General features: G+C 49.5%; 1 protein-coding gene across 1 annotated transcript in view; it reads left to right on the top strand.

Moving 5' to 3' along the window:
* Window positions 1–21,446, top strand: part of ITGB5 (integrin beta 5) — a 63,283-nt gene extending 41,837 nt beyond the window's left edge. Inside the window, exons 11-15 of the mRNA XM_014940205.1 lie at window positions 14,391–14,613; window positions 15,283–15,386; window positions 18,909–19,025; window positions 20,127–20,293; window positions 20,857–21,446. Of these exons, the coding sequence (XP_014795691.1) occupies window positions 14,391–14,613; window positions 15,283–15,386; window positions 18,909–19,025; window positions 20,127–20,293; window positions 20,857–20,952 (707 nt within the window). The 3' untranslated portion in view covers window positions 20,953–21,446. The remainder of the gene's footprint in view (window positions 1–14,390; window positions 14,614–15,282; window positions 15,387–18,908; window positions 19,026–20,126; window positions 20,294–20,856) is intronic.
* Window positions 21,447–21,827: the final 381 nt, after the last annotated feature.

The raw sequence follows: 21,827 nt of genomic DNA on the forward strand, positions 1-21,827 counted from the left end.
AAAAGAGATGCAACTGGGTTCTCCATAGCGTCGTGCCCTGACAAAGCAGGCAGTCGCTTCCCAAAACCCTAAACGCTTCACTCCCAGTTATTTTTTGGATGAAAAAGTTGCCCTCTTGCACTGAGACCTTCAGCACGTCGGTCTGGGCTCTACTCTGAAGCTGTGGGTGGCTGTGGGAGAGGGGACGAGAAGCCCTCCCTCCTGCCTGCAGATGGGCTGGGGAAGGGGCAGCCGCCCCCCGCGCTGCCCTTCGGCTTTTGAACCCCTTGGCTGCCTGCCAGGCAGTCTGACAAAGGAGGAAACATCTCGGCACTAATTGCATTCCTGCAGGACCCATAAAACGAGGTGGCGGGAGGGAGGAGAGGGCCCCCCGACGAGGGCATCACGCGTTCGCCTCTAATGAAGACAGACTGGCTTGCCGGGGGCCAAAGCTTCATTAGCGTCAGCGCTGCAGATGTGTTTTGGAGGAGGGAGGTGCAGGGCTCTACGGCATCGTCTTTACTTTGGTGTCTCTACAGAAATTTCTCTTTAACCATCACCGCTGCTGCCCCGTTCCCGGTGTGGGTGTCACTTGTGTGCTTTTCAGCCCAGGAATGTGGTTGTGCACAGGAACGTGGCTACCGAGGTGTGAGTAACAAGCACCCACCGTGCTGCAAGCTGTTTCTCCCCCTAAAACACAAAGGATCTCATCCTGAAAATCCATACTCCCTGAGCAGCACACACACTGCTTGTGTTTGTGGGGTCAGTTCTTTTGTGGTTTTCTTCTCTATTTTTTTAGAATTAGACAAGAAATCAGATTTATAAACACTTTGCAGTGTTAAGTCAAGCTGTATAGCTTTTCTCTAGCTTTTAAGCAGCCAAGAGCATCTTAACTGGTTAAGATGGCTAAAGATTGTGATGGCTAAAGCATGGTGAGATGGCAATGTCTTAGAGCGCAGGAGCCAGGAGTCTGGCCTCATTTGCTGGTACGGTGACACGAAAAGCTCGGGTCAGCAATAGAGCATCAGGTGCCAGATTTGCAAATACATGCAAGTGCCGGAGTTGCTTCTGAGATGGGATTTGGGAAGTGACATCTCATTGAAAATCCGTGGGTTATTTCGCAGGGAGTAGCCCAGCTGCCGTGCGCTGCAACTCCAGCTGCCCTGCAGAAACCACTTCAAAAACTGCTGAGGGTGTACAAGTCCTCATATTTATTTCTGAGTGCTTCCCTTTCGTGGTTTTATTAAATAAGGAAGCACAGTGAAGCTTTAGCCTGTACTAAGGCCCAGTGAGATAAGGCTTTTTTGTTTGTTTTTACACGACCTCAAATTAGAAATCTCACTCCTGCTTCTGCAATATTTTTTTTTTTTTTTGGTGTTCCCCATCCCAGGCGCCGAAACGGCGTTGAAGAACGCTGTGTCTGCGGGAGGGCTGGTGGGATGAGGGCTCTGGTGCCAGCGTGGCTGTTTCTGGTTGTGCAACACAGCCCCGTGCTTCAAGAGATGGTATCTCCACCCTGGGGTTTCTGGTGGGGTCTGTTACCGCACAAATCACTGCGCCCATGGGCACATCTTATGGAAATAGACCTTTTTCCACACTGTCTTTTTGTCTTTTTTAGCTGTTATTCACCTGCCCTGTTGTAGTGCCTGGACGGAGAATGCTGGTATGCATCTGGAGGCTTGGGTGGGAAAATAACAGTGATCCAGCCTTAACGTTTTTTTCTTGTCTTAATTCTCTTCATTCCTAATGCAAAAGCTTCTACCAGAAGCTGCTGTTAGGAAAGAAATGGCTAGTATTCAATTTAATGACCTCTGAGGTTCAGGTGGTAGGTTGAGCGTGGTTTGGGGAGGAAGGGGAACTTGCCTGTGCCCTGCGCCTGCGGCAGTGCCGAGGAGGGGTGGCATTAAGCAAGTGTAGCCCCTGCCAGAGGGGAAGAGAGTAGCCTGTGGCAGAAGGAGGATAGGAAGCCTAAACCACATCTGCAATGTTTTCTTTTAAGTCATGTCAAGTCTTGTTGTCTTTAGGTTTTTGATGTGGGGGATTAGGGTTGGGGGTTTTTTTTTTATTTAGTTTGTGTGAAAAGGTGGAATCTGAACATTGCCCAGTAAAAAAGGACAGAGACAAAAGGACCGTATAAGATATGGAAGTTAAAAATAATCCTTTTGTTGATGCCAAGTGCTTGTGCAGCCGTGAGCCATGCAGCTGTGGGGGAGATGCAGCTCCATCTCTGGTGCGGCTGCCCCAAAGGTCACTCCTGCTCCACCCCCCCTGGCTGGAGAAGGAGGGGGAGCACATGTCTTTCACCACTTTTGAGGCTTATTTTGGTGACCGAGGGTGCAGTGTCAGCTTGGGTCAATGTTCCCAGTCATTAGCAGCAGGTGGGGGACTCATGGCTGGGGGGGGTAGTTGGACCAAGTGTTCTGTCGGGGCTGCAGAGCATGGGAAGGTGGCTTGGGGTGAGCTGAACCCAGTAAAGTCCTCTGAGCTGAAAACCTTTTCCATCAGGGTGGGTTTATAGGACTGCGAGTGTCTCTTTTCCCCGTGAAAGAGCAGGGTAGAGGACAGGTAGCTAAAAGCCAGCTGAGGCTGGACTAGAGAATAGAGAGGTATGTAAGTGTTGTCACGCTGTGTGGGGGCACAGGGTGCCCATCGCTCCTTCTTGGCAGCCAACAAACCTGTTTTCAGGCATCTCAAGGTCTCCTGCCTACAGAGTCACTGCATAGTCCAGGAGGACCTTGTGGCCAGAATAAGTAGTGAGGAGATGGCACTGTGGTTGCATCTCTCTTTTAAGATGTGGTCAAGACTCACTCGGGCTGCACAATTATCCTCGAGCTTCCTTAAAAGCCTTTCACCTTGCTGTGTCCCCATCTGGCCTTGGCTTTTATCGCCTGCAGGTAAGCCAGCAGAAACCCTTGCCCCGAGACGCCTGCATGCCTGAGAAGAAATGCATAAAACAAAAGAATCCTCCTGAATAAGAGGAAAAAATGAGCTTCTGACTTGCTGTGTCCTGTAGCAGTTGATGAAACAAGGGCAGAGCTCCCGTGCCTGGCATCGCTGCTGGGTGGGCATCCCCTCTCCAGCTTATATCCCCCCTCCACCTGTGAAACGTTTTGGCTCCAACAAGAATTTATATAGACTGCAAACATTTAGTAAGAAAGGAATTAAATGGGAGACCTCTGCTGTCCTCTTCCTTTTTTGGGGTTAAACTGCAAAGCTGGGCATGTTCCACTTACTCTCATCAGGTGGATTAGTGTCGAAGAAATGTAAGGTTTAGGTCAGCTCCATTTACTCCCATCCTGTGGGGCAGCCTAGAGAAATGTAAGGTCCAGGGCAGCTGGGGCAGGCAGGGCTGAGGGCTGTGATGGGGATTAACTGGAAGAGCAGTCAACTGAATTCACCTTCATCCTGCTCAGACCAACGCCGCTCTCACCCTGCGTACAAGCTCCCTACAGATGCTTTTTGGCTGTGCATCCGATGTCATTTGTCTGCATGACATCTGAGCCCCAAATCAGGAAATAATCCTCTTCTTTTTTTTTCTTTTTTTTTTTTTTTCCCAAAGCGTATTTATATAAACCAGATCTTTTCTGTTGTCGGTTGTTGATATTCCTGCATTCCTGCTTGACCTCCTGCAGAGTGTGGGGGCTGCCGTGCCACTGCAGTGTTTTGGGGAGGCAGGGCGTGATTGCTCAAGCGGTGATTTGGAAAACGTTTCCGCAGGCGGGGAAGGAACTGTGGAGGAGCCCGCTGCTGCTGTCACATGTGGGATGTTGGCTTTTAGGTCTCGCTCTGGCGACAGGAGCTGGTGGCCAAGCCCTGGGGTCATCCGGGGCTGCTTCCTGCAGTGCCTTCCCAAAAGGTCGGGTCTGGGCGTGCTTGGCCCTGGGAGCAGGCAGGGAGCTCTGAGAGCAACACTCGAAACCTCTCAGCCTTTAGTGAGGAATGCCATTGAGAAACTCTCTGCTCTTGACACAGCGTGAAGAGGATGAGGAACCGCAGGGACATGTACGAGATGTGCTTACCTGCTGTGGGCAGCCTGCCATGCCCTGTGCTTGCGTCATGCACTGTGCTGGGGTGGCACCTTAGAATGGTTAGAGTTGGAAGGGACCTTAAAGGCCATCTAGTTCCAACTCCCCTGCCACGGGCAAGAACACCTCCACTAGAGCAGGTTGCTCAAAGCCTCATCCAGCCTGGCCTTGAACGCCTCCAGGGATGAGGCATCCACAACTTCCCTGTGCAACATGTGCTTCCCACGTGCTTCCCAGTGCCTCACAGGAAAGAGTTTCTTTCTGGTATCCAATCTAAATCTCCGCTCTTCCAGTTTAAAACCATTACCCCTTGTCCTGTCACTGCACTTCCTGACAAGGAGTCTCTCTCCTGCTCTCCTGTAGCTCCCTTCAGATATTGGAAGGCTGCTATAAGGTCTCCCTGGAGCCTTCTCTTCTCCAGGCTGAACAACCCCAGCTCCCTCAGTCTGTCTTTATAGGGGAGGTGCTCCATCCTTCTGATCATCTTTGTGGCCCTTCTGCAATGGAAAGCAGGGACACCCAGCCCTGGGCTCCCACATAATTTGAAAGGGTGGAGAGGGGCTCCCCAGGAGCTGTGCAAGCAGCTGGCTGGCCTTAGTATCTCTCTTAGCAGTGTTTGACTTTTCCTTACAAGCAAGTGGTTTCTGAGCATCAATCACTATTATTTCAGAGGGCTGTGGCGAGGCAGGGGAATAGGGGCACTTGCGCCTTGTCAGGGTGTTACTGCTGACCACTGATACCCATCACTGCGTCCTAGGGGACTGCTTGTTGTCTGTAACAGGGAAGCCAGGGAGGATTTTTATTTAAAACATGTCCTCTACCACTGCAGGCTTTCTGGGTCGCGTGGAAGGGCTTTGGCTTGGGCACAACCTCTTGGCAGCCCTAAGTCGAGAGAGACAGACACCCTGTAAACCACTGCCTCGAAAGGGACCCGTCCTTAACGCTGTCTTGCTGGCCTCTGTGCAGCCAACCTGCCACTCCCGACAGCTCCTTCACTGTTTGCAGATCTTGCCTTAAGGTGCCAAATTCAGCAGCATGTCCCGTGTCATTCTGGGTGTGCTCATCTCCAGGAGCTGTGCCTCGTAGCACCGGTGCAGAGAGGGGCTGAGAGCTGACTGGGAGGTGTTTGCACCCCACATTTCATCTTCATGAAGTCTTTGTTTCCCTGGCATGCAAAACCTCTGTGGCCTTTTGGAGGAGTGTAGGGGTGACTCAATGCATGTGTTTTCCTCACATCTCCTGAGAGGCTTCTTGAACCTCCCTGCTGCTTCCCTCCCAGGGCATCATTTCCACCCTTCCTCAATCTCTCTCTTCTGCTTTCTCTCTGAATTTATTTTTCCCCTTTAACTTGGTTTCTGTTCTCTTTCCAATTTAATCCTGAGACGTGCTGCTCTCATCTGAGGGTGTGCACCGTCCCATCCTGTTCCATGCCCATTCAAAGGATGAAGATCCCAAGAAGTTCAAATGGCCCCTGGGCTGGGGCAAATAGCATGGGGTGACTCTCACCTGCCAGCTGTGGCCTGTGAAAGCATGGCCAGTGCTTGTAGCTGCAGTGTGTAAAAATGCCTGGTCCCCCTTCTGATTGCTCATGTTGTCCAGTGCAGATGCTGTGGTTCAGGTCAGGGGTGGCTGTGTTTTGGTGCAGGTGGATGGCTCTTAGCTAGAATGCTCTGTGCTTGAGGTACGTGCTCCTCGGGATTTCTTTCACAATACATAAATGTGGAATTAGGTATTACACCACCAGTCATTACCGTTATATTGTTGCCTATTAAATATTATTGATTATTTTTGAGTTGGACTCGATGATCCTTATGGGTCCCTTCCAACTCAAGATGTTATATGATCTTTGCGTGAATTTCTGACAGGAACACAAATGCTATTTCCATTCTGTTTCTGTTCAGTGCTGTGTTTATTCTTCGTCTTACTTTATGTTTCTGGCAGCAGGTATACCTGCCTGCCCTGCCTCGGTGATGCCAAGGGCTTGCCTTGGTTGTTCACACTGAAACAGCAATTGAGTTGGACATTTTCCCCCCAGCGGATGGAGCACTGCTTTGCCAGAATTTCCTTTCCTGGCATGAAAAGGGAAGGCTGTCTTTTCTTACTCCTCCTTTCCCCCTGCCCGGGCCCTCATTGCTGTCAAAGTCTTGCAGCTCTCCCCAAATCTGGCAGCAGCTCCTTGGAGGACCAAACCTCACAGAGCGCTGCTGTTCCTGCCTCTTTTCACTGGGGTTTCTCCTTGTCCTTGAGTGGACCTTTTGCAAGCATTAATGCATGCTAATGAGGCATTAAATGCCAGGGCAGAATTAAAAGAATAAAGAAGTGACGTCTTTGACATCTTTACAGGAGCCAGAGCTCTGTCTGTGGGTCTCCGCTCTTAAAGCGGCACAGCGTGTCGGTCACAACTGGAGGTGTCATCTGATGGTGCATGCAGGTACCCAAACCCCCCTTCCCACTGCTGGGAACCTCCTATCTCAGAAAGTAGAAAGGTCCAAAAGAAAAACAAGATGAACTTTGAAAAGACAGCTCATCACCCTATTCGCTGCCCAAAGAGAGAAGATGGTCTTAAAACAAACGCACTTAAATGCTCTGTCTTTATGGCCAGTGCCTCGACGAGTTTGGTGTTTGGTCCTTCTGATTATAGTAGTTAAGAGAAACAAGCATTTGGAAATGAATGCTGTATTTGGGGTTTAGAGGCAGATGAAAGCCTCAAACCAGCAGGTGAGTGAAATTCTGGGTCTCTGCATTTCTTCTTGACAGGCACTGACAACCTATGAATTTTGCTCAGTTTGATTTAAAAAATTAAATTTAAACAGTTGACCTAAAAGGGAAGTGCAGCACGGGCTGTGGGTTCCTGTCTCTTTTTTTTTTTTTTTTTAGTCTTATTTTGAATGATATTCTGACTTCGTCCAGCTTCTTTGGGAAGGGAGAAATCTGTTCCAAAACCATGGACCTTTGGTGAACTTGCAGCAGATTATGTGTTTGCATCCAAACAGAACTGGGCAAGGCACTGCACTGGATTTTGCAGAGAAAGAATCTCTCTCTGCTCCAGAGCCCACTCCTCGTAACGAGGTCCAGCTGAAAGGACATTCAGCCCATTTGGGCTTTGGCAGGGTGGGAATTATCCTGCTTTTCATGTGGAGGTTGGGCCTGAACCATAGAATTTGGCCCTGGAGCTCAGGCATTTGGCATCGTGAAGCTTTGTTTTAGAGCCAAGCTTTATTTTAAGAACAAATCTGGAGGTTTTTGGGTGGTAGGAGGTAGTAGGAGCCTGCTTGGGCACCAGAGCAGGGAGATGAAGCTCAACCTTCCTGGATGCACCATGCGTCATTGGAACAGTTGCACTATGTCTTTTCTCAGGCTCTATATCTGCATTTCATCTAACGCATGGTCACCATATGTCCCCCCATCTTTCTAAATCTTCCAGAGACTTTACGGTGACAAAAGCTGAAGGCTAAATATAGAGCTACATAAGCAGATGTGGGCTAAGAGATGGGCCAAGAAGTATATAAATGGGGGAGAAGCTCCTGATTTGGTACCGATTCAGAATCCAGCACTGATTCCATCGGTGTTGGTGGTATCTGGGCAGGATTGGGAGAGCCAAGTGGAATTGTCTCTTTGTCAAGCAATTTTGTTTGTGAGGCTTTTTGGGGAAAAAGGAAAGAAATAGGGGGAGCTGTATGGAGGGGGTTTTGCGAGGAGGTCACGTCTGTTAGGGGTCCAGAGAGTTGGCTGGGTGGGAGAGGCATTGATGTGTCCTGCGGGAGACCTAGTGAGCACTCGCATGAGAATGGGTGGAGGTTGATGGAAAAGGACAGTGGCACAGAGCCCTTTTTGAGTTAGAGGATTGGAGGGAAAAACCAGAGTATTCACATATACACATACCTTCCTCCCTGGCTTAAGGAATAGTAAGAATTGTTAGCAGTTTCTGTAGTGCCTTCCACATCAGATGTTTAAGGGGTGATGAAGCCAAGGATGAGCATGTGCCCAGTTTGGTGGGGTAGTATTTGGTCCTGTGGCTCAAAGGGAACTGGCACACTCATCCCAATTCCTCCCTGTTCGTAATGAAGCACTGTGTCTCTGGGAGGGTCTGGCAGCAGCCCTCGCCCCGTATCACTCCCTGCATCAGTAGCAGAGTCGGCAGCAGGACCTAAAAGCTCCAATTCCCAGCTCTGGGTCTCCGTCCAAAAGGCCACGTGTGGCGGGCTCGGCTGAGGAGCTAACATAAGCAAAAGTCGAGAGATTTGTGGAGTGCTGAGCTTACTTAAAAAAAAAAAAAAAAAAAAAAAAAAAAAAAAAAAAAAGTTTGAATGAAAGGAAAAATGTTTAGTGCAGTTCCAGAGAGCCTTGGGAGAATTAGGAATGCTGTTATGCTAAACAGAATGGGGGAAAGTAGTAAGGGGCAATAATGAGGTGTTTTCTTGGGGGTAAAGCCACATTCTTTCCTGTTAATAAATATTATTATTGGTAGACTAAGTTTAATAACTGACAGATTCTCTTGTCCTGACACAACAGAGCAAACTTTTTGTGTTTAAACCCAGAGATTTAGAGCACAGATACTGTGACAGCCGCAGCAGGCTAGCCAGCCAATGCCTTATGTCCTTCCAGTTTGTCTCTGGCACCTAGTGGACCTGAATTTAAGGCTGGTCCAGCTACTTTTGCCTCTGCAGACCTTTCATGCTGGGTCAAAAGAATAAAAAACCCAAGGTTATCATTGATTCTGCACCTTCACAGGCGTTTTAGGTCTGAAGTGAACTGTACAAAGTAGCCAGTCCTTCTGGGAAGGTGCCAGCCCAGTATCTGCCTTTTCCAGGGTGGCAGCATCTGCCACCTCCATTCCTTCGCCACTCAAAAAAAAAAAAAAAAAAAAAAAAAAAGAAGGAAGGCTTTATTTTAAGAAATGCAGCTTTAGATCTCCTTCAGGAAATTACTCCTCTCTGCCCGTTTTTGGCTTTCTGGTGGCTCATCAGCCATATCTCGTGATTGCGTTGTTTCAGCTCCCCTCCTGTAGCAGAGAGAAGGAAAATGAGGAAAGGCTGGCCAGGGCCGCCGCAGGAAATCCGCCTGCCCCCGATTGCTTTCAGCTGCCTTCATGAGACAGCAGTTTCCAAAGCCCTGCTTTCCCTGCCCAGCTCTCATTTAACCCAGAAGTTCCCAAGCGAGTGAGAAATGGAGGGGCTGGGGGGTAGTTTCTGTAACAGCGGTGCTGCAGTGTGAGGGGACACTGACAGTAACGTGGAGCTGGTGACAGGACCTGTGGTACCCAGGGCTGAATTAGCAGCTCAAATGTGTGTTTATTCCTCTATGTTTGGTTTCATTAGTCTGTATCTCTGATGCTATTTTTGATGATTGGCGAGCTCAACCAGCACTAGGATTAAAGTAAAGGCTTATTTAAAGCCTTGTCAATTCTTGGCCAAACCCATATGCTTCGGGATATAAATATCCATTGAAATTAACGCAATGAGAAGAGGCACGAATCATGGTGTGTCTAGTACAAGTAATGTACAAAAAAGCACTATTTACTTATTACTAGCCTCTCAGTGTTTGTTTTGATGTTTCAGTATTGCCTTGTGGATAACTGAGCGTGGGCGAGCTGTCTTCTGGTGTGAATGGAGGCAGTTGGTGGACGTGTTTCAGTTTACACAGAAACCCTGGACCCTTGACGTTTGCCTGTCTTTGCTTATATTGTAACCTCCTTGGCACAAGGAGGTGGTTGTGCTCCGTAGGCTCCAGGAGTTGGGGATGCTCCGGCCGGCCTGCCACCTTTCTTTTCCCTGCCAGACTGGTGGGACTTGGGGAATGGACCCTAAGCCCAACCCCAGCATTTAAAATGTCCCGAGCTCTCCCTGAATTCCTGCCGGTGCCGACCATCTGGCAGCAGGATGGGGCTGGGAACCCGAGCCGTGCCGCGGGCAGGCTGCCTGGCCTGGCCTCTGGACGCGCAGCGCCGGCTGCTGTGAGTCATGGAAAGAGATTAGTGGGGAAGTCAATGATTTATTTGCCTAAGCAGGCACTGTGTCTTTCCCTCCCAAACAGAAAGGTCTACGTTTTCCAAGCGTCCAAAGCCTCTTCCGCTTCCTCCCACTCAAAATGTGCCGTTCCTGGAGACTCTCCTGCAGACCTCGGGCGCTTTTGCTGGGAGATGATGGGTGCAAAATTGATCTGGTAGAAAAACGATGCTCAAAGCAGTGCCCTGTGTCGGTAGGGTTTGACTTCTCTCAAAAGCAGATGGTTTTGGTGCGTCCACCCCAGGGACTACAAACAAGATGTGGCTTCTGTGTCGGGGCTCTCCGGGTGATGGGCACAGCGGCCAGGGCTCCTTAAAGGGATGGCACCAGGGAATCTGGAAATTACTTGCCATAACTTATTTCTCATAATTGGTTTCCCTGTGGGGTTTTTGTGGGTTGTTTGTTTTCAGACTAGTTGTTCAAGTAACCAAAAATGACAAAAGCACAGCAGTTTGAAGGTCCTGACCCAAAGGCTGGATGCGAGCAGAGAGACACAAAAATAAGTGGCTTGATTTAATGGGAACAAAATGCAGTGCGACCTTTCCCCTCCAGAGTGCTCAGAACCGAGGCATTGGCTTAAAAATCACAAGGATTATTTCTGTTTTGTATAGTAGGCAAATCAACTTAATTTTCTAGAAGGTGGGGGGAAAAAAGGAGTGTTGGAGGGGCTTGTTTTCAAACCCTTTTTCCCCTAACATAAAAGCTGGGATGTTTTTTTCCTTTCTTTCCAAAGAGGCCTTGTATTTTTGCGTAATTTTGTGGCCCCCAAAAGTAAGAGGCTGTAGGAAAACCTCTTGCTATCAAAAGACCTAAGCACCAGAGCTTTTAGTGCCCTGAGTTGCAGACCCCTTGGTGGGGCAGCCATCAGTGCAATTCCTAAAAGGCAAACCAGGTTATTGCAGCGGGCAGGACAGGCTGTCCCACCGAGCGCTTGGCCACCGCGTGGACCTGCTTTCCAGCCTGCTACCAGGAAGCCTGGGATGAAACGAGGGTCAGAGGCTGGAATTTGCAGCCAGAAGCTGCTATCTCCATTCCTGCTCGCCAGCAGCGACCCCGCTTGGGGACTGGAGCTGCCAAGCTGGGTTTGTGCGGTGCCGGGGTGAGGGCAGATGGGATTTGGTCTGTGGCTGTCATCCCGGCCAGCAGCTGAGGGGGAGAGGCAGAGGCAGCTGGGGTGAAACGAGGACGGCTGGACCTCCTGCCAAAAGCCGCCCGAGTGACAGCGAGATGTGCAGCCCAGCTGGGGCACGGCAGTGGGAGAGGGATGTATTTTGGGGCAGGGAGAGAGATGGAGGGACCAGCTGGGCTGTGTGGGTCTTGGTCCACCTTGGTGGCCTCCTTGGGGAAAGGGTCCCTCTGAACAGCAGTGCGGCTTGTGGCTCCCACCCTGCTGGAGCCCAGACTAGTCCAAACCTAGTCTTGGGACTGCCCACCCCCCAGAAACCTTTCTTTCCTCCGCTGCACCCTCTCGGAGGGTTTTTGCAGCCTCCCTGACATGTGTTTCATGTTAGCTCCCCCAAGAATCAAGAGCTGGCTGGACAGTGTGTTATCAAATTCAGAGGGAGCATTTAATTTCCCGACTAGATCTGGGTCTTTTAAACATCTAAGCTCGTCTCATTTCAAGGATGAGAACAGAAAACATCTCTTGTTATGTTTGGAGAACATAATTAATGTCTTTTGGCTCTATAAACCAGCTTTAACAGAGAACATGCAAACTCAAAGGGTGCAGGGGGGTTAAAATCTGGGTAATGTCCCGTACCATGAGGTGCAGAGGTATCTTGAAACAGACCCTCCTTGAGGATGCATTTTCATCTTGGAAATGAAACTGGGAAGTGAAACCAGGCGTCATTGGCATAGTGGTGGAAAGCTTCCTGCAGGCATGATCTTTTTGTGCCACAGAGACTGCTTAACCCCATCAGCACTGCATGTGACCACAGGATAACTGAGACTGGAAATGTGCAGCACATTATCCTGTAAAATACAAGTACCAGGTAGCACTCTGCATGCTGCAAACCTGCACTCTGGGTCACTGTCACCAAAAGACTTGCTGTAACCAGCATGCTGCCTTGCCTTGGGGCTCCTCTTGTGTCCTGAGGAAGAGGCCAGAGTGGAATCCCATCTCTGGTGCTCCAGGTAGATGTTGAGAAAAGGGACAACTCTCATCGCACCTGTATGAGAAATTAATGTATCCCAGTCATCCACATTTCTCTAGTCTTCAGGCTGTGTGGGAGTTGGATGGAGAGTGCCCAAAGTGGAGCTCACGGTGGCTGCAGGAGTGACCGCTCTTTCAGGCTGGTGCAGGCAGTGAAGATTCTAACATCTTTGTCGTTAAAAGTCAACATGGAAATTCCCACTCTTGGCACATTCCCCATGATGAGCTTCAGCCAGTGACTTATTGCATGTTGAGCCAGTGTGGCTGAGGCAGAAAAAACACTTCAACGAGTTTTTGAATTTCAAGCTCACACCCCACACTTAGTCACCCTCATGTAGAAGGGCTTTTTCTTCATCCCCTTCCGTAAACAAAACGTTTGCTTTCAGATGCTATTTCTTAAATTTTCCAATCGCGGTGTTTCAGTAGGATGAATTATTTGGAAATGGCTGTTTTCCTTCCCGGGAAAGTCCTTCCAGGCTCCATCCCCAGACTGCCAGGGGCCAGAAAGGATGTACAGGCTTCCTAGCCTCCTATACTGGCCTGGCGCTGGCGGCTTTAAAAACTGAACCTTATCAAGAGCTTCCAGAGGCGGATTTCCAGTGGATTTACTTCTTGTCCTGGACTCTGTGGTGTCCAAGGGGGACCAAGCTAAGGTTGACAATGCAGGGGCTCTGCCCAAGGGCAGGGGGGTGGCTCCCACCCAGGCTGGGATCATGGGGTGGTGTGAATGCCATCGGCTTGCTTCTCTTGGCCCCCACACCTCAAATTTAAGTGTGAGCACATTTACTAAATGCCATATGCACAGAGCCCCAATGCCAGCTGCTTTGGATTCCTTGAAACAGTGCCCGTTTAGGAAAACTGTGATTTGTAGCTAATTTGGACACATTCATTGCCATGGAGGCACCAAACTTGCTGTGTGCAAGAGCCTAATTGCCTGAATTAATTGTGAATAAAAGCCAGCCCCCCGATTCGGTTTGCTTGCGAAGCGGAGAGTGCAGGGTTCCCTGCTCTGCAGCTGCACCCCAAGGAGCTGTGGTGGTGGAGATGGCTGTGTCCTACAGGCTCAAAACCAGAGCTTTGTAGGGAACAGGCAAACCAAACCTGTACAGATGTGTCTGGGGAAAGGGTGAGGCTGTCGTTGTGAAGGCAAACAGAGCGAGGGATTTTTAATCTCCATCAGATGTAGGCAGGGAAGAAGGTCACCTCTAGAGATCTTGTAAACATAACCTCCTCTGTCTAGCAATGTTTGAGTTTGCAGGGTGGATCCAAAGCAAACGGTGGGAGTGCAGAAGAGGCTGTAGGAGGGCATCTTGTGATGTGCTGGAACATATGGGATGCCTTGTAAAACAGAAGGTGTTCCCATGACTGTTGGCAAGGGATATAGCCTGACAATCCCCAGCCTCTCTGGTAATCTTGGAGTGATGGGAGAGGCAGGGAGATCAGCGTTTTTGTGCCAATGAAAGGAGCATGTATATAATTTATCTTGTCTGAGGCGCTTGAGGCTGTTACCAGTGGGAAAGCTGAGCTGTAATTAGGTTGCTGATGAGCCTCGTACGCAAACCCTTCAGTTCTGTAAACTGTGCCTTCAAAGGCATCCCTTCTCCTAGGGACCGACCAAGGAGGAATTTGAGCAGTATTTCCAGCAGGCTGATGGATGCTTTTGTGAAACCAGATGCTTGGCAACCAGCCACTCCACTTTCTGTCCCTGAAAGCCTTGAAGCCTGTTGACTTTCTCAGCCCATTGCTAAACCCCGTAGCTGCAAGGGGATGCTCTGGTAGAGGAATGCCCTTACTGGATCAGTTTCTTCATCCATCTGTGCTGTGAGCTGCCCTAAGCTACTCCCCAGGGGAGATTCAGCTGGTCTCAACAATCTTCATGGTACTGACTGGGATGTAGAGGTCTCACTTGGACACAGGTGCTTTTTGATCTCTCCATGGTCACCATCACTGCTGGTACCTCCCAAGGGCAGTTTGTTCCCCTATCCTGGCCACCTAGGAAGGGAGAGGTGCCTGTTTGTTTTGAGCTACTACAGAGGGAAGCTGGAAAAGCTGTGAGTAGGTATTTTTTGCCGCTAAGCGTAGATAATAATTTGATAGATGGTGATGGCAAACACCTAGATGTTTGATGCTCTGCCAAGTAAGGTCTCTCTGGCAAGTTTTCCTGCTGGGCTGCTGGTCCCTCCTGCCCAAGGGATGCTGCTGACGCCTCCCCCCTGCTCTTGCCTTCAGGCCACGGAGAGTGTCACTGCGGGGAGTGCAAGTGCCACGCCGGTTACATCGGGGACAACTGCAACTGCTCCACCGAGACAGACAGCTGTGTCTCCAGCGACGGGCAGATGTGCAGCGGCAGGGGCACCTGCGTCTGCGGGAAGTGTCAGTGCACTGAGCCAGGGGCCTTCGGAGAGACCTGTGAGAAGTGTCCCACCTGCCCAGGCGTCTGTAGCACTAAAAGGTACCAAGGGGGGATGTTCAGGAGGGATTTCTTGCTGGTGAGAAGGGCAGCTCTTTGGTTGCTGGGAGACTTTTCAGTCAAGGAATTGATCCTGCTTCATTAAACAGGAGTGATTAGCACCAAGCAAGCTTACTGCTGCTTAGAGCCTACTCTGAGCAACCTGAGAGTGTCCCAGATAGAGAAGCAAGAAGTGTTGCTGCTTAAGTCCTCGTGGAAGTTCATGTCCCTGTTCCTTTCCAGTGCTGTCCTGATCTGCAGTAGACGCTGGCAACCCCAGTTTTACTGCCCACTTGAGCTGCAAATGTCTGGGCATGGAGAGCTGCGAGATGCAGAGGAGGGGAAGACAGGGATGACTGCCTGCCTTGTGGTGCCAGAGGTGCTTTGGGCAACCTGCCTTCATCTCAGGATGGATTTTGCAGTAGCTGATGTGCAGCTCTGAACATTCAAAAGGAAAACAGTTCCCAAACCTACCAGCTGTTTTGCACCTTCATTGAATCCACCCCTAGAACAAGTCCATCCTTGAGATGGAGATGTTTGGCCCTGAAGTTGCTTTTCCCTTGTGGTGCAGATATACAGCCTCCAGGTCAGCACCCAGGGAGTCCCTGGCTGAGGGGTGAATCTCTGTGTTCATGCGGCTTCTGATGGGTGCTTTTCTGTGTCTTTCTGCAGGGACTGCATTGAATGCAAGCTGTTTAACTCAGGAAGACTGGCTGATAACCAAACCTGCCAAAAGCACTGCAAGGACGAGATCATCACCACTGTGGATGTTCTCGGTAAGTAGGCAGCAGCAGGACTGCAGGTGGTGGGAGCCAGTGACTGTGGCGTTGAACTCCCCTTAACCAGACCAGGACATATCTGTAAAGAAAGCCTCAGGGAAAACCTGGTATTTAAAAATGTATGCATGTATGTAGTAGATATAAGTGTGTATGTGGTATGCGTGACCCTCTCTCCAGGCTGTAATCTCTACTGAAGTAAAAAACTCTTTGATTTTAAATAACATCTTAAAATCAAGATGAATGAGGATCAGTACTGACAGCACAAGGAGCAAAGGGAGTAGGATGAGATCAGACGAGACAGAAGATTAGATGAGCCGTGAGAGAGTGCAAAAGGACAAAGTGTCACCCAAAAAAGGCATTCTTTAATCTTCTGAGAATTCATCTTGGAAGAAGTGTGCTTGTAAGAAAAAGCAAAGCTGTTTTGGAGATGATGAGTTCTGCTTTGGTAGAGCTGACTGCTAAAAGTTCCCCCAGCAAGCTCCTCTCCTGCTATTTGTGTCCTCTTCTAGACATCACCCCACACCTGTGTCCCTCAGCAGATGAATTTCTCCCCCTTCTTTTCAACTCCATTCTGGGAGTCCCTGGTTGCTATTTGTAGGGGTAGAGGGGACCCAAACTGTTACAGCTTTAATCACAATCCTGACCCTGGCCTTAGAAATACCCCCTGGAGAGAGGGGCAGAGATCAAGCAGGGCTAAATTGCATTCAACATGACATTTCCTCCATCTCTTCCCATAGTTTATAGAGGTAGGAGTGCTCTACCATGCTCGTCCTTTCTCTCCCTTCCTCCCAAGGCAATTATTTTTCCCATTGACTCCTCTCATATCCAGTGCTTAGCTTTTAAATTATGACCAGCGTGGTTTCCTACCTTTCCCTTTGGGAGATTTGCTCTCATCCTCTTCGTCCTCCCTGCAGTTTACTGGGGAGTGCACCTACACCAACAGGCTGTGAGAGGTTACAAAGGCACTTCCGAACCACATGAAGCTCCTTCCTGTTGCCTGCCTGGCCTGTGTTTCTTAGGGGCCAGCAAATGTTGGGGATTAAAGCTCAACTCTCCTGCTTGGGTGTTGCACCATGCCAAAGCCAGCTTTTGTGCTGACTGCACCCCGGGAGGTGAGGCTGGACTGTAGTTTGCCAATCCCCTGCATGGCTTTCAGAGGAAAACACGGCCAAATTGCTGTTTTAAGACATTTTGGGGAATTACACTTATTCTTCTGTTTATTATGGGTGGTGCTGAGCTCTTGGTAGCTCAAGGCACTCTGCGGCTTGGAGATGTGGGTACTGAGAAAGAGGTAAAGCAAAATGTTCCTAGAGGAAGTGCTTGGGGACTACAAACACCTTGACAGGCAGACTTGGCCAAAGCCTGGTGTAAAAGTGCTTTTGTGTTATGTAGCACATGTTAAAAGTCCCTGCTGAGAGGCCAAATGCTGATATTTGTCACAAGAAGACACAGGTCTGCATTGTTCCTGGCAGTGGAGGATAGGACCCTCTTAAATACTAAGTTGCAATGAACGCACCCTGGAAGATCCCACGAGCTTTTTGGCTCTGGGTATGAAGCAGCCATTGCTTCAAAGCTTTGTAGAGCAGAAGCATCTATCATTGGACTGATGAGCCAGAACTATGCCTTTTGGGAGGCTTATATGACTTGCCCTGGATTGTGCAGGATCGCCTTTGCTTCTGCAAATATTACATTTCCATTTCTGCTGGTTCCAGAGAGGAGCTTTCAACATGAGGAACATGACAGGTCCAGTGGTCAGCTGAAGCTGCTAGCAGCACACATCAGTAGACCTGAAAGCTCGGTGGGGCCATCATGCCTCTCTCTGTGGTTGTGTGATCTCTGAAACCTAGTGAAGAGAAACAGAGATCATGACTATCAAGACTTTAATCACAGTCTCTCTTGGCAGAATAATAGTGCAGGGATGAGATTGAAAGCAGCTGGGCCTGGATTTGCTGCTGTAACTCAGAAGGGCATTAGTCAAGAAACATGGAAGTTTTATCAATATTAATCTAGTTAGTACTTTGCTTTGTAACAATCAGAAATTCTCCAGCTCTGCCTTAGATAGCATTGTGTGAGTACAGCAGGTTCCCCTGTTCTAGGGTAGGAACAGCTGAGGTTTGTCCACACCAGGAACCCAGTCAGGACTCACCAGAGGGGCAGATGCATCTGGGCTCAGAGCTGTTGAAATGGAGGGTATTAATCTTTTGACTGAAAGCTGGTCAAAGGCATTGAAAGGAAAGATAAACAGACAGGAGAGAGATAAGGAGCTGGAATAGCCATGGTCATTAATGCAATCATTTTTCAGCATGGCAGACAGGCACGGATACGAGTGAGGAGGGGAGCCATGGGAAGCATTCTCCAGGTGCCTAAGCCAAGGTCGTATCTTTGCCAGTCAATAGCACTGGATGCCCACATCCCTTCCTCTCACTGGAAACTCTCAGGCCATACAGGCCCTACAGAGATGTTCTCCTGCAGAACTACCTGGCGTGGATGGAGTTGTTGCTCCATCTCCCTCCAGGCACTCTCCGTGCAGCGGGGTCGCTCCACGAGCTGTGGCTGTGCAGGGTGGTGGCTCTGCTGAAATCACCCCTGAAGCTGGAGCTGCAAACCTCAGATGACAGCTCTGCTGAATCTTTGTAATGGCTTTTGTGAAGCAGCCTTCCTCAGGAAGTGTCTTCTAGTGACCAGAGCAACGACAGGCTCTGCCTGGTGCGATGGTGTGTTAAACAGGCAAAGAAAAAACATCCATATGACTATGGGAAACAAGTAGTCTCATTTCTTGCAACTCCCCCATCTCTGCATCCTCCCCTCCAACCAGCTCCTCCCTTCCCCCTCTCTCCTTCCCTCCTCCCCTCCCCATTTTCCTCTTCTATCTCACTCTTTAAAAACAAACTTCTCAACTGTTTCCGGAGCTGGAGTTGCTCAGCACAGCTGGAGCGTGACCCAGCCGTGGGCTCGTCCGTGTCCTTGCAGGCTGCCTGTGCCCCTTGCTTCTCTTCAGCCTCCACTTCCCAAGAAATGCAGCAAATTAAGAGGAAAACATCATTTATTGCCCAATCAGACTTGTGCGAGGGAAGAGGGTGTGTGTGAGTGAGGCTGTGTCTGCTTGCCATGCAGCCTTTGCTGGGTGCCATGTTTTCTTGAGCGGTAGGTCTGGATGCTGCTCAGTTTTGATTTGCAGAACTTGTGATGAAAGTTTGCTGCTCTCCAGGCTCAATCCCCATTCCTCTGCCAGGGGGGAGCCCTGCTCAGCTTGCAGGGGAGAATTGTGCTAATTCCTAATATTAAAGCTGCCAGCCACGTCAACCAAGTGCCATATTGCAGCTTTAGACAAATGGAAAGGTAGGATAGGTAAAAATCAGGGGAACCCGTGCCATTGGAAGTCATTGGGGGGGAATTAGCTTAATAAGAAGAGGTTATTAGAAGCACTTGTGTAAGAAATTAGGATATAAGAGTTCTGCAGTCTTTAGGATTTTTTTTTTAATATAAAAAATAAAATAAAAACTCTGCATCTCATTCCAGAAACAGATGACCCGAACGCAATCCTCTGTGCCTATCCGGTGAATGACTGTGTCATGAAGTTCACCTACTTGGAGCTTCCCAGTGGGAAATCCAACCTCACCGTCCTCAAAGAGCCAGGTTTGGCCCTCCCTTGGGTTTCCTTTTAATAGCACAGGCTGCCCCCGGGAGAGGTGATGGGCTGCTGGTGGGTTACTAAAGGCTGGTTTCACTGTTAGCACAAAGGCACCTGTGAGCAGATGAACTGGGATGATTTAATATAAAGTGTTTTACAGTGCTGAAACCCAGCTCCAAAAGTTTCCAACTTAGTAAACAAGGACTCTGGGAGTGAAACATGCACCTGAGCTGCCAGCATTGCTAGCAAGCAGCTGAAGGGTTTTCTGCCAGCTTGGGATGCTGAAATTAAACCCAGACTATTTACGTAGCAAAAAGCATGCCAGGTACTGAGTTGGAGATGCAGCCTCTAGGAGCCAAAAATAAGAAGGGGACAACTGATGCTTCTGCTGGTTAAGTCGGGATGTTAGGAAAAGCCCACGCCACCTATGGATCTCTGCATTTCCAAAGAGCTAGCTCTGGTCCAGGCAGCGTAAGGGCTGTGTGTCCCAGCTGCCCTCCCCAGGCTGCCTCAGACAGCTGTGCTTCCCAGCGTTATTTTAATCACATGCAAAGAAAACCCCATGTGGTGTTGCTGGATGAGCTGGCGAGTACCCAGCAGTAGCATCTCAGGATTTGTTCTGGTCCTCCGAGGCACAGGCCAGTGTGGGAAAGGACTGAGATACCGCACGTTTTATTTTATTTGTGCTGCGGCTTGCACGTAATTGAAAGACCAGTTGATTAGCTGACAGTTAATGTATTTATTTAAAGTGCCTAATGATCACCTGCCTCCATGTGGGCCAGAAGCTGAGCTGGCTTTTGCCAGAGGCACCGTAACCCTCTGTGTCCCACATGGGTCATTAAAACCGGGCGTCCCCGTTGGACTGTGGCACTGCAGCACTGCTCTTCCCCCGAAGCACTGTGTGACATCCTGCCTCTAGGCAGGAATTTATCTAATAAAAAAAAAAAAAATCCTTTTGTTTTCAGAGGGGACTGTTGCTTTTTTTAATTTAGTCACTGCTGCTAGTGCTGCCCTGAGGTCACTTGCTCGGTGGCTGCGGTCCAGGTCGTTACATCCCAGTATCCTGATCCGGGATACACTAATTACCTTCTCCCCTTCGTTACCAGCATGCAGCTCAGCCCCCAGCGCCGTGACGATCGTGCTGGCAGTCATCGGCAGCGTGGTCCTCATCGGCATCATCCTGCTGGGGCTCTGGAAGCTGCTCGTCACCATTCACGACAGACGGGAGTTCGACCGATTCCAGAGCGAACGTTCCCGGGCCAGATATGAAATGGTGAGCTGCTGGTATGGAATGGGGGTGCTGCTGGGGCACGGGGGGGTCTGTCGGGATGCACCTGCAACAAACAGTTCTGCAGCAGTTCTGAGAAGGGATGCCCATGCCCTGCCGTGCCACGTAGCAGGGCTTCAGGATCTGGCACATTGCACTACCCTTCCCCTTGGCAAATTACAAATATTCTGCAAAATTATGGCCAGCCTTTGGTTTCATTCTGCATTTCCCAGAAGTGCTGGAGGTCTGAAGGAGGCAGGGGAGCAGAGACCAAGCTCCGACTGTGGCAGTTGGTCAGATCTATGAGGAAGCCCTTCTGGGAGGCTTCCTAGTCAGGTGGGGTTGTCCAGGGCATCACCTGTGCTTGCAGATAGGATAGAAGGTGGGTCTGATGGACAAACTATGGGCAAACAACGCTGCTTTTGGATGGAATGCACATTTCAGTCCAAGCCAAATGCAGCCCTATCTCCACATTGATTGGCACAGGAAGGGGGGATTGTACACATTTTCTTCATGACATGGATTTTGTTCCTCACCCTTGTTCTTTTTGTCTACTCATTTCTCCAAAGGCATCCAATCCTCTCTACCGAAAGCCTATTTCTACACATAACGTAGAGTTCACGTTCAACAAGCTCAACAGGTCTTACAACGGTACAGTTGACTGATGGGGTTTCGGCACCTGGGACTGCCGTGGACAATTGCTTGACTGTATGTGCTGCTTCCCCACTTGAAGATGGGATCCTCTTCAGGGGCGAGAATCCCTTACGACAGGACTGGTCGGTGACCAAAGCCTGTTATTTGCACAATAAGGAGAAAAGTCTGGTTCATTCTGAAGGTACGGATGCAAAGGCAGGCTCCCCGCCTGTGCTGATGGACTCCGAGCCGTGTACGACTCCATACCCCAGCTTTCTGGATATATTAAACCTGCCAACTACGTCAACCAAGTGCCATATTGCAGCTTTAGACATATCCCGTTAGAAAGGGTGACTAGGTCAAAATCAGGGGAACCCACGCCATTGCAAGACGTTAGGGGGGAATTAGCTTAAAAAGAAGAGGGTGTTGGGAGCATTTGTGTAAGAAATTAGGATACAGGAGTTCCGCAGTCTTTAGGAATTTTTTTTTTTATATAAAAAAACAAAATAAAACTATTGTGCATATATGATGCTGTGAGGAGAGTTCATTGTTGCCTTGCTGAGCCTCCCACCAACAGATCGAACTGGGACCTGCTTCTGCAAGCGCAAGTGGTGCTGCCTGGTTGATTTATTAATAGAGCCTTATCGGTCAAAAGATGGCTATAAAAATAGGAGCCGGAGCCACAGTGACTGACGCAGAAGGTATGTTGATTTAATACCCCGGTGTTGACCCAGGGCGGGGAGTGCCACAAGGAGCTCTCACTCCGTGTTGGTGGAGTTAAACAGATGGGAAACTGGTGGGAGACCGAGGGAAATGGGAGTTCTGTCTGAGGAAACGAAATTAAACATCCATCCCTTGGGGTGTGCAAGTAGGCGTCTGCGCTGGGTCCTTGCTGGTGGGCAGCTGA

This window comes from Calidris pugnax, unplaced genomic scaffold (genome assembly GCF_001431845.1).
Source record: "Calidris pugnax isolate Ruff unplaced genomic scaffold, ASM143184v1 scaffold21, whole genome shotgun sequence".
In the NCBI taxonomy this organism is placed as follows: domain Eukaryota; kingdom Metazoa; phylum Chordata; class Aves; order Charadriiformes; family Scolopacidae; genus Calidris; species Calidris pugnax.